Source organism: Haplochromis burtoni, unplaced genomic scaffold, assembly GCF_018398535.1.
Source record: "Haplochromis burtoni strain Fernald_Lab_line unplaced genomic scaffold, NCSU_Asbu1 Contig_147, whole genome shotgun sequence".
NCBI classification, from domain to species: Eukaryota; Metazoa; Chordata; class Actinopteri; order Cichliformes; family Cichlidae; genus Haplochromis; species Haplochromis burtoni.
Window position 1 is genome coordinate 171515 of NW_024582508.1, and position 13026 is coordinate 184540.

Here is a 13026-nt window from a genome sequence, read left to right on the forward strand (position 1 = left end):
GTTCATTGAGAACATGGTTGTTGTTCAATAATAAAATTATTCCTCAAAAATACAACTTGCCTAATAATTCTGCACTCCCTGTATGCTGTGCTTTTCTACACTGTTTGAGGACTCAAAACACTTTCTTACTAACAGCATAATTCACCCAAGTTAAAAATATTCACACAGTCACATTCCATTGCAGGGCAGCTGGGGGTTCTTGCCCTGATACTACAATCAACCCCCCAAAAAATCCTTTAGTGTTTAGAGTGAAGCAAAGAAGACAAGAAGTTTCTTACTTCCAGCATAAAGAGAAAGGTCGGCTATCATTGGCGAGTTTAGACTCTTTTTGGGAGTGCTCAAGCGCCCTTTTCCCCTTTTTTTTCTATTTACGCCTGTTGTTCTTCTAACTAATTGTTGTTTAGTCTCACTGTGCACACCCAGACACACAGCAGAGTCGCTCACCGATGGTGGAAAAACGTTCAGCAAAGAAGATAATCTAGCATCACCACAAATGCAGAGTCAAGTTAACCGCTAATTTAAAATGAAACCAACAGACTCCTTCTGTTTTCTCGTTTAAGATGATGAACTATTACTTCTGCCTACATGCATTTCAAAGAGTGAAGAAGTGTGAGCATTAATGGGTAAATTGCCTGGACTGTCAAGCCATTCGATGATCACTCTGATCATCGTTTGTAGTGGAGAGCCGAGTCCATCAAAACAACCCTAGCAGACTGGTTATAAAGCATGAAGATGAGTGCTAACTGGCTGATGCTAGCCAGGTCCACAGTAAATCATACCTTTTTCTTACTCTTCTTTTTGACTCTAATGATGATCATAATTTACCAAAATAACATCATGTCTTAAATAAGCGATTTGGACCTTAAACTGCTCCTGAGAATGTTTACTGAGGTCATAAATAAAGGGAGCAGTAGGATCATATTTTTAAAGATTTCTATTCCACTACAAGTTTTTCAGAAAACAGAGGAGTCGCCTCCTGCTGGCCAGTCGAAAGAATGGAAGTTTGATGTCCTACCACATTTGGACAAAAGCTACATTTATCTTTATTATAAGCTTATATACAGCTTGCCCATAATTAAACCATGACTGAATAATGAAGTGAAAATAAAATAGATTTATAGACCATTTCTTCCTGATTTCTCGTGGTTTTGACAGATCATAAAGTTGAATTTTTTTCACGTGCCTTTGGCGAGTCTGTCAGTTCAGTCCCACCTCAGCTTTTCTCCCAGCAGAAGAGGAAAATGGTGAAAACAAGAGCATGACGTGGACACACATCCTCATATCATGACCTGCAGACCTAACAGGATGTCACACATTAAATATGACCACGTAAATTAAACCTGGCAGCACCTCCAGCAGGGCACAAAACAGCGCTACAACAGTTGCACCAACGTCACAGCACAATCCACAGATGGAGCGCTGTACCTTGGAGGCCAGTTAGTTAACAGCACCCTGCAGAAGCACCAGCTGACCCAACACAAGGCTGGTTTCTGACCTACTTCTTTTTGTTGTGTGTTTTAACTGGGCGGACGAGAGTGTGCGAGGGAGACAGAGACACAAGCAGAGAGGGACTCTATTGCATTACCATCTCATTTTATCTATAATTGGCTATTCCAGAGCACATTTCCACTGCTCCATCTCTAGTCTGTTGCCTTTTCTCTCTGTCTCTCTGCCTAGTAACCTGTCTCTCATTGAACCGGAGAGCAGAAGGAAAAAAAGAACACTTCAGGCAACCTTCTGTGATTGGCAGGTTAATGTCAGCCTCAGCCAATAAAAAGGAAGCTGGGCCAGGGTACTTAGGTGGGTGGGTAAGGAGCAAGGTGATCATATAAACAAATGCATGATAAATTCTAGTTTCTACAAAATTTAGAGCAACAGAAACATTTGCTATTTATATTTTTTATGATTTTATTTTATTTGTTTTTATTATTTTAATGAGACTAAATTAGATAAAGAGGTCAACATCATCTATATTTTATCTATGATAGGGAACATTAGAGTTGTGCTCTTGTGCAAATAATACAAAGACTGCTCTGTCTGATGTAGCTACTGGAAACAATAACCATAAAGACAACAAACACCACCATATTTATTCTCTATAATAACATCCACTCAGCTGCTTTACAGCTGAAAGAACTGGTTATTGTCAGTGCCGAACAATCTGGGGAACAGTTTCACTAATTAAATCCTTGAAAAAGATGTCAAACTAAAACCCAGATATATTTAATGTAGTGTAATAAATTAAAGCGTAAGGAGGGATTATGTAATGTTTTAAAAATTACTGATGAATCATTATCTATTCTTGTTATAGTTAAGTGAGTGTTTATCCTTTATATGTTTTAAAGGGCCCTGCGACAGACTGGCGACCTGTCCAGGGTGTACCCTGCCTTTCGCCCTATGACAGCTGGGATAGGCTCCAGCGCCCCCTGCGACCCTGAAAAGGATAAGCGGAAGCGAATGGATGGATGGATGGATGTTTTAAAGGGATATCTTTCCTTAAGTGTGGAGGAACCCCCGGGGAGACCGAGGACAAACTGGGGAGATTACATCTCTCGGCTCGGCTGACCTGGGAACGCCTCAGCCTCAGCTGGAGAAAATGGATGCACGGATCTTTCCTTGAATCATGACAGATTTTTGTGTTATTGTGGATATTTTCACATTGGCACATTGTGCAATCTGCTCGTGTTTATAGAGACTGTTAAGACCTGATGTCGCAAAAGTCATGCCTTTGGATGAAAATTAACAGGAGTAGCAATAAAAAGCCCATCTGTGGTGTATATTAATGAAATTTACATTTTCGTTTTGTGACCATGCATGAGACATCTGCAAGGGCTGAACTACATCATAAATTAATGTAACCTCATGAGCTCTCAAGATCAGCGCAGAGAAAAGATTAGACTAACTAGTGGTGTAAAGTCACATAATTTAATTTACTTTTAAATTGAGTCATGAACTGATGGCGTAAAACTTGTCAACAGTGTTCATGTTTCTGCTCATGGTATTAACAAAACCATGTGACTGAGTGGAGCGGTGTCGTTTATATGTTTTTTTGTTTTTTTACTATTTTTGGACAACAATGGAGCTCTTTTTTCAGGTTTTATCTACCGCCACAGTTATCTGTTAGATTTTACCATTCGTTGGAGCAAACAAATTAACCTTCATCTTGTTTGCTGTGGGGTATATCAGGTTTCCTTCTTTCTGATGCATCAAAGGCAGGAAATACTTCTTACCCTTAATCATCTTCCTCCCCGAGGGGAGTTTCTCATTCTCATCACTCGGCAACCACCCAGTCACCATCAAGTATACAGAAAGAGCCAATGACAATCTAAACTGTGTACACAGACAGAAAATTTCATACAATTTAGCACTAAACAGATTTCATCTCATGGCTGTTTGGAGAACAACAAGGAGAAATATGAGAAGCCTCATGCGGAGATTCAAATGAAAGTGCTGTGATCAGCAGACAAATATACATTTGGCTATGTCTCGTGGGACTTCCTACACCTCAGACCTTCAATCACAAACTGCCAAACAGTAGAAACGAGGCAAAAATGAACATGTTTACTCTGCTCGTAAAAGTGGAGTATAAGCACTCTGGCTGTTTCAAGGATTTTTCGTTTTGAGCTTGTGCAGCTGAGTCCATGAAATAAAACTCTGGAAATACATTCTGCTTCAAATTTGCATAAGTGCTGAGATGTTTTCCACATGAAAAAACATTAAAAGATTTCATTAGCAACTCAACAAGATGAAATCTTGGGCTGTATGGATAGGATAATTTATATTAGAACACATTTACACCGTTTCCTTTTGGCTAGCTGTCTTTTGGGCTTGATGTGCAATAATTTGAGTCACTAATCTGCACATCTTGACTGTTTTTGTGCTGTTGGTGCTTTTCATTGCATTGCAATGGATTTACAATAATATGGCTAATTAAGCTAGCCCCACCCTCTTATCCAAGAATGGTTTCACTCCAAAAACTCAGATGGAAATGGCCACAATGTACAGTGATCCTGAGCAACAATAACAGATAATAACGGGACGGAACAGCTGTGGAAGTGACAGAAGCCAAAACATGTGAAGGAATGCACTGAGATGCCTAAAAGAAGCAGACGATCTGTGTTGTGAGGGCAGGGGTGCCTCCAGAATGTTTTCATAGGGGTGGCTATATAGAGGGCACTAAAATGTTGGGGTGTGCTAACAACCTTCTGTCTGTGCGTGTGAGCGCACTTGCATATCTTCTGTATATAGTCTATGGTTTACTGGACAATAATACAAACCCTTTGGTTCAAAAAAATCTTTCACTCAATAAGATTTTCTTTAATTTAAGAGCCACCACTGCACGACGATGTTCGGCAGCAACTATTCAAAATTATTGTTTGCCTGTATATATTAGCAACTTTTTATGTTTTTATGTGATTTTGAGTCATGTTTGCAACAATATGGCTATTGGGTTGTCATATATTGACTTTAGCTGCTTTGCCTACATGGAAGAAATCCACATATAGGTAAAAATGGATCAATTTGTCCATGCGCATCAGTTTTGTTTGGATTCTTGGGGATAATTATAACCTTTGTAAATCTGTAAAAACCCTTTCTTTCTCTGTTATTACACTTCTCCAATTGCTGCTACCGCTCTTACTGCTCTCTTTCCGCCTACACTGAATATTTTTTAACCCACTGCTGAATGCATCAAGTTAACACCCCTGCTGTGAGAGCTTTTAGAGGATCGCTTCTAGGCTGAGAGAAAGTGGAAACATCAAAAATTCAAACTACACCATTAATATTACTCCTAGAATACACAGAATCTCACAAACTGATAACAGTCGAGAAAGGTTTTTCCTTCAAATGCAAACCTACATCATACTGCCCTTCTATTGCTCGCCTAGAAGAAACACTGAAAATGTCTCTGCCCTCCTCTCGTCTCCTCACTCCATGCCCTCGGGCTGATCAGTAAGCTGATCTGGCAGTGTCTCGTGTTGGATGGTCGAGAGACTGCAGCTAAAGTATTATAGAGCGAGTCATTCAGTCATTCTGCACGAGTGACTTATTGACTGGATATGCCCATGAATCAGAGCAACTAATTAATGCAGCTCTGACTCAGTCTTGATTGCAGGCTGTGTGATGGCGTGTGTGATTATAGCAAAGAGAGAGCTGACATTTTAAGCTTCAGTGGCTCCAGTGCCTGTCGGGACATATGAGAGACATCAGACCAAACTGTGGATACAGGGCACTATGTGGGAAAACACATCTATGCACAGCTATTAATAGTCCTAAATGAAGATTTAAAGAGATCTGACTGGTTTAGTAAGTGTAATCTGAGAAGGAAAAGACTATAGTAACAGCAGCTATAGCTATAGGAGTCTAATCAGCAATATCAGAGCAAATATTTGTAGAAATGTTTGTATTTCAAGTGAAACCATCATACTGGCACATTCTAAATACAGACTGCAGAGTATGAGTACACTAATCTGTGTCTTTGAAGGTCACATTGAGGCGTTAATAAGCTGACTGTGTACTCAGACTACAAAACAGCTTTTACAATGCAGCATACAGAGCAGCAAAGTCCTAGCAGCTCAGTCTCATCACAAAAATTGAAATAATCACAAAAAAACCCCAACCCGTTTGTATCTGTGCACTGACAGACAATCTGACAGACATTCATTTTTTTGTGACAGTCAGCACTATTTTGAAAGTGTTCATCCATCAGTCTTCTTAACCACCAATCCAACTCAGGGTCATGAAAGGGCCTATTCGAGCTGTCATTGACAGGAAGGCAGCGGGGTACAGTGCTAAGACAGACAGACAACCAGTCACACTCACAACCACCAGTTAACTAAACATGTGTCTTTTGACTGTGGGAGGAAGCAGGAGTACCTGTTTCTGTGTGCAGCACATGTGTTGACACATTAGAGGGTATGCATCAATCTAATTTAACTCTAATAGAACGCTCAAACCAGTAGCAGTAGTAGTGACGACATTTGTAGAAGAAGAGATGGCCTTCCTGATGCAACGCCAAAGGGAACTGGATCCTTCGCTTGTTAGGCAAAGGTGTAAAATGCTACACTACAGAATCAGAACCAGAATCAGAATATTTTATTGATCCCTAGGGGAAATTTTGTACTACACTAAATTATGTACTATGTACTGAATTATATACTATGCTACAGGGCCACTAATAAGAACACTTAGTAAAGGTTAGCAAAGGGGTGTAGAACTCCAGGCCTCGAGAGCCGGCGTTTTAGATCTCACCCTGGGTCAACACACCTGAATCAAATGATTAGTTCATTACCAGACCTTGGAGAACTTAAAGACATGTTGAGGAGGTCATTTAGCCATTCGAATCAGCTGTGTTGGATCAAGGACACATCTAAAACCTGCAGGACACCGGCCCTCAAGGCCAGGAGATCGACACCTGTGGGTTAGCACATTTACTCCGGTTCTAACGCTGAAGCACAGCTGCAGATGGATGTTTGTTTGGTTAAAACTTTCGGATTAAATTTTAGTGTATGTTAAGGTCAGAGTTTGGCCTTGTGTTATGATATTTGGGATTAGAGTAAGGGTCAAAGGAGACGTGGGCAAAATACGACCCTCAGTCCGAATCAGCCCACGGACCATCTCAATCCAACAACCACAGAGAAAAATCAATCAAATCCAACACTGTGTTAATGAATCTCAAGAAGTGTGTCTCCAGCGAGTCTTTGGATATTCAGGCCTGTAAAACAATCTGTCATGTCCATCAAATTTACCGATTACCACACTTCAGCACCATGTGTGTCATGTTTGACTTTAGATGTCCTTTTTCTGAGAGAGTATGGCCCTCTGAAATACAACGTCAAACCTAAAATAAGCGGATTCTTTTCTTCTATTTTAAAACAAACATTAAGATGACATTCAAAAAGAGGGGTTAACATTTATTCAAATAAATTGTAAAACTGTTAAATCATCGATCAATGCATTTTCTTAACCGCTTATCCACTTAAGAGTCACGGGGACACTGGAGCCTAGCCCAGCTGTTATTGAGGCATACACCCTGGGCAAGTCGCCAGTCCACTCTCAGAAATCATCACTGTGCAATATCAAAGAGCTTCTGCTAACATTATCAGGGAGAAAAGATCAATTACATGTATATTTTAACAAAATAGATCTTAAAGTCCAAAATAAATGAATAGGAAGTGTTTTATTAAATGTCTTCTTTGTGATTTGTAATTCTTTAACCACTAACTTTTCCAATAAATTTGTTATATTTCTATTACTTCTTATTTAATTTAATGCAGAGAATTTCTGCACCAATACAATGCGTAGCACCATCTAACATCATCTGTGGACTTTTGGCATCTCTCCACACTTTCACCATTTGTTTCTAGTTTTTGTTTTCACTGTTTTATCTCCTGCTCTGTTCCTTTATGGCCTCAGAATGTGCTATTCAATTTGTCTTTTGTGTGTGTTTGTCTGGAATGAATAAAAGAAGAAAGAAAGCAAATAAGGAACAAAGAAAGACAGGAAGAATTTAACAAAAAGAAGCAAACCACCTGGCTGGACTCACCTTGTACTTGGCGGTCAGCTGTTCTGTGGCTTCCTGCTCCTTCCTCAGATCCACCATCATCCTCTCTTTCTCTCCCAGCAGTTTCTGCTTCTCGTCAGGAATCAAGTCCTGGTCTCCTCTAATGGCCTCCTTCTCCCTCTCTAGCCGCTGCTCCTCCAGCTTCATGTAGTCCTCTCCCTCCTTCTCGACCTCTTCGTCCTCTTCATCCTCAATCTCTTTCTCCTGGTCTCCGTCCCAGCTCTCATCCTCCACCTGCTCACTCTTCTGTTTGCTCCTCCACTTCCTGTGGTTGAGCTGGGCCCTGAGGCGAGCAATCTCTCTCTGGAACTCCCGCAACAGAGCATCCTTGGGGTCCTCGTTGACTCTGGGCTGGTTCTGGATGTTCTTGGCCCGGTTGGCATACCGAAGGGTTGTGAGAGTCTCGTCGTAGTGCTGAGGGGCCGGGCCAAGTGTGGCAACCATAACAGTCTTAGCATTCCCGCCCAAAGAGTCCTGTAACAGCCGGGTAAGTTTGGAGTCCCGGTACGGCACATGTCCGCTGCGCCCATCTGCCAAAGCGGAGATAACATTTCCCAGTGCTGACAGGGAAAGGTTGATCTTGGCGGCCTCTTTCAGGCGCTCGCCCTGGACACCGGTCTTGGCCTGCCGCTCGCTGCCAGCCAGGTCCACCAAGTTAAGGCGTCCAACCCGTATATGTTTCCTCCCATCTGGCCCAGGCTGACTGCACTCCACAGTGATCAAAAACAAAGCGTGGGACCTGGACGAATGTTCATTCATGTCTGTTGCCCCAACCGCCCTCGCCTGATTGCCCACATTCATCACCTCCTCGATCTCCTTGATGCTCTTGCAGACACAGGATGTGAGATCTTGAACATACACACCAGTATCTGGATTTTCTCTGAGCTCCAGGGCTCTAGCATTGCCATGATTGGGGTCAAGAAGATCCCGAACCTCCTCTCGGTAGATCTCGAGGTAGGACGCCCGCACTAGGTATTGCTTGTCAGATTGGGAGCGGGAGATGTGTGTGAAGATATGGTCAAAGGCATTGGGAATCACACCTCGTCTCTCTGGGTCCAGCCACGCTCCCTGCATGGTGTATGTCTTCCCAGTTCCTGTCTGCCCATAGGCAAATATGGTGCCATTAAACCCTCCCAGCACTGAATCTATCAGCGGCCGCACGCTCTCGTCATACAGCTCTCGCTGTTTGGAGTTTGCATCATACACTGCATCAAATGTGAATGTTTTCTGGGGCTCGCTTGGTGGTGCACGAGGGTTTCTGAGGATTACCTGTCCCAGCCGTAGGTCCATCTGCACTATTCCCCCTGCAGGCCCATTGGACTCCTCTTTCCGGCTCAAAGGGCGGCATCGAACTACCACCTTCACTGACTCACTGCTCTTGTTCTTTGACATGACTGGCTTCTGTTACTCGTTGCAAACAACAAAAAAGGAAAATGTGTATTATCTAAGTCCACAAAGCCCTCTGAAGTCCTTAATGAGCATATATCCCGTCTGTTAACTGCATGTGTTTCTTTAAATCATTCATTTAAAAAAAATCATTATGGCTTCTTGGTCATATCACAATGGAAAACAGCCACAGTGCCAAATAGCATAGACACATATATTTACCAATACAGATGATGAATTGCCACTGTGTGTAACAGCCAGTTTCCTTGGCTTATTGTGCGTGAATGAGGCTATAAGCAGACGGACGACCAGCACCTCTCACGCTTTGGATCGACGCTCCATTGCAGTCCGATGAAAAAAGAAAAGATCCAACAACGCCGGTAATGACACAAATCAGTTCAGACATCACACGCATATCGTCCTTGGCGTGCAGCTCCGCCGCAGACCGCTGTCCGCATCCTCCCGTACTCCGCGCAGAGATGCTCCGAGGTGGATTTGCAGCTCTCGGTCCGTCCGGAGAGACAGAGCTTCCTTCTTGCACACCCCCCTCACCCTCACCCTCCCTCAACCCCACATACACAGTCATTCAACCATCACCACACCCCACATCACTGCGGACTGGAACAAAGAATCATGGGAAATCGAGTTTTGCCTCGCCAAAGACTCGATTCTTGTCCAAGGCTGCCACCAACTCGTTAAATGGTCACGGATGGTTTGTACAGCTGGGAATTGAAACTGGACCGTTTGCGTGTGTGTGTTTACACAGTGGATGTCCCCATAATTTGAAACATTTTCTTAAAATTATAGTTCATATGTATTATTATAGCCTCACACCGACATTTAGCCCACACAGCTTCCCATTTAAGTGCATTAAGCTTGGGAAAATTTATACATAACCCTCTCATTACACACTGGATGTTGTCATATAGAAAAGTTCATCTAGCTGTTTATTTTCGAACTGTAAAAAAACAAATAAACATGGGATCTCCTCTAAAATTAAAATAAAGCTTTGGCCCTTGAAGAGTTCTTGGGTACCCAGCAGGAGTCTGTATTTACTGGTTCACTGAAGGGTCAGCTGGGTTATTTCCTGCTTTTGTGTAATTACCTCAATTACCTCTATTCTCACAATAATAGAGACTGAAAATATTCAAGAAGCCATACTGTCACTACATAAAAACACAATAAAAAGGTGATGTGATCAAACAGGACTGGCGCTGGATACTTTATTGGAAATAGATTTGTTGCAAGAAAAATACAGAGAATATTATTGTAGTTTATTTTTGATTGATTGATTTTGCTCCAAAAGGAAAATAAAAGCACCATCCCTCCTCTAATGATCCATGTATTGTCAAGTCAACACTGTGTGACAGACGCTTTTCTTAAAATCTGGCTTTTGTCCAGTGGTTTTAAAGAAAAACAATAGATGCATCTGTCAAGGGGATTATGGAGAATTTTTCAGAATGCAACATTAACTACAGCAAAGACACTGCAAAGGTCCACAGCTACAGTAAAGACTGGGATCTGTTGGAAAGTGGTTTTCAGTTTTCAGACAGTTTGATAGTGACATCATAAAAAAAATTAACTAAAGAGTATAAAGAATTATGATTGAATCCTGTACAGTATCAATAAAAAATAATTAAAACAGGACCCATATGTGCAGAAATTATCTAAAAAAAATAATGTGCCAGAAAGGTGACTCTGCGCTGTGTAAGTATAGTCACTAGATCCTCGAGTTATGTCAAAGAAAAAAATAATTTCCTTCTAATTTGGATGAATCCAGGAAGTATAACTCATATTTAATTGGCTACACAAGAAACGGAGTAATTTCCCACATTCACGACTCCTCTGTTGAAGGGAGAACCCCAGTTTGTATACAACTGTTGTCCCAAAGCAACACAAATTTAGGGCAAGGAGGAAAAATGTAAAATGAATCATTTTAAGACTCATCTAAGAGCATTCAAATGCAACACATTAGCGCCCTCTGCTGGATCAAGTGTGTCGTTAAAAGTCACCTAAGTAGGTCGGGAGGATTCACGTGAGTAGTCTTTCCAGGTGTAATGGAGGAGGTGACGCTGTAGTGTAGGTGATTTCTGAGCGATTCTCTGGGAAACTACCGAAGCTTACATTCAACTACTTCCCCCAACCCCTGTGTTCGCTGACAAAAAGGTGAAAATCTCAGCCACATGGGGAATTCAACACACGGTGGGAAAGCTAATGGACACAAATGACTCAACACCTCACTGAGCACCGAGATGTGTTTAATGTGCCCGGGGAAGCAATAATAAGTAAATGTACTGGACTGATGAAAATAACACAGCGAAAATTCCCCGGCTTAGGTGTCACCTTTTATGAGTCACTCACAGCCAAGGCTTTTTCAAGCTCACCACAGACTATCCAGCTATGTGTGAAGTAAATATCTGGATATGATTGCGGGTAATTTGTATTATTTGTATTTTATAAAATGCTAAGCAGGTAATTTAAAAGTATGGTGCGAAATATCAAGAATTTATGGGTTTCTACTGAAATAAATGAGCTTTCTGAAGTTTATTGTTGGACCAAAATAGGTTAATCAAGTAGTTGTTTCAGCCCCAGTGCACAAAAAAATCAAAGTGCTCCAAGCCAAACAGTTTGAGGCCCGAATTAGCTTGCATATCTTCTTCATATAAGCTACAAAATAAATACGTCCCCAATGGACCGTTTTCTTTTCTTTTTTTTTATCACAGGCAGAAAGAAGAAATTTGAGAGTTGCTGTTCCTGCGAGGCAAACCCCAAAGGCCCCCCGAAAGAATTTCTATGTTGATTTATTAGAGTGAAAAGATTTCCTAACAGTGGAGGAAGAATGCAGTGATTCATTTAGGATTAAAAAAATGTTCTAATTGAGCAAGTGACACATAAAGAAAATATGAGATAAATGATTCCCCATTTCCGGACAGGAAAAATCATGGATCCTGTAACTGTGCAGGCATTCATGGATTTAAGTAAACACAGCATAACAACGTGTGTATTCACTGGATCACTCAAAGTATATAAGCTTTCATTATAGTCCCTATACTTTATCACTTTAATGAATCACTTTGTGACTTATTGACTGCAGGTTTGAGCATGTGTGTCTTTTCTTAATTTTCCATATAGTGGATAACTCTTTTCTTTCCCGTGGGTGTTTGCCTGGGGAAGATCTGTGGTTGGTTGGCTCATAAAAAGTAAAGGGACCGATGAAGCTTTGTTGACTTTGGTCCACTGCAATGTGGCGAGGAACTTTTAACTCCTGGCTTTTCATCTAGCACCACAATGTGGTCATATTTCAGTTTGTTCAGTACTCTGGTGGCATTGTGACAGCTCTCTGTAGCAGACGGAGAGTTGCTGGAGTGGCAGTATAGACTATTTAGCCCTGTTCAAACTTTCTTTTTCTCCGACTTCTTTTTCTCTCTTCATATCTTTCTTCCTCAGTTTGCATCAAGTCTGTACTTGGCAGTGGAAAGCAGGGCATACTCAGCATTCCTAAGGAGTGTCTGAGAGTCAAACAACTGACAGACGGAAGAAGGAAAGAGTCCCTGTCCTTTCTCACAAACACACAAAGCCAACTCTAAAAGGCCCTACAGCAGTTACGTGTACATGCAGACTGTCTCTCGGTGTGTATACTTATTACAAGACTTTAGAGGATCAGTGACCTTGCACTTCACAGAGCAGAGGATGTGGGAAACGCCCGTAACAAGCACAGAAGAACTTATATATGACATCACTTTGCCTGACTCACAGCTGGGATAGTCACCGCACCAACTGCCAGCTTGCCATGAAAGCTGAAACACCCCGGCTACTAGAGATCCGCATGAAACTCGTCGCCATTTTGGTTCACTAGCGGCATTTCACAGTGAGATATGAGCGGCGCTTTGAGCCTAAATGTCAGCGTATGTTACAGAGTAACATTTGCCCTTTCTGTCAGGCTAAGACACGCCCCCTTTTTACCGCTACAATGCCTGCTTGGATAGCCATTCAGATTAGGGCGCTTGAAGGAGCAACAGCTGAAATGGCCAATCAGAGCCGTGAATTTTGACAGAAGGGGCGGGAGTAGGCGTGCCAAA

General features: G+C 41.8%; 1 protein-coding gene across 2 annotated transcripts in view; it reads right to left on the reverse strand.

The window, feature by feature from the left end:
* Positions 1-9518, reverse strand: part of LOC102296308 (kinesin-like protein KIF3C) — a 28184-nt gene extending 18666 nt beyond the window's left edge. Inside the window, exon 1 of one of the 2 annotated variants that reach the window (XM_042224740.1) lies at positions 7544-9518. In XM_042224740.1, the coding sequence (XP_042080674.1) occupies positions 7544-8953 (1410 nt within the window). In that variant the 5' untranslated portion in view covers positions 8954-9518. The remainder of the gene's footprint in view (positions 1-7543) is intronic. The other variant, XM_005931573.3, reaches the window with a different exon arrangement.
* Positions 9519-13026: the final 3508 nt, after the last annotated feature.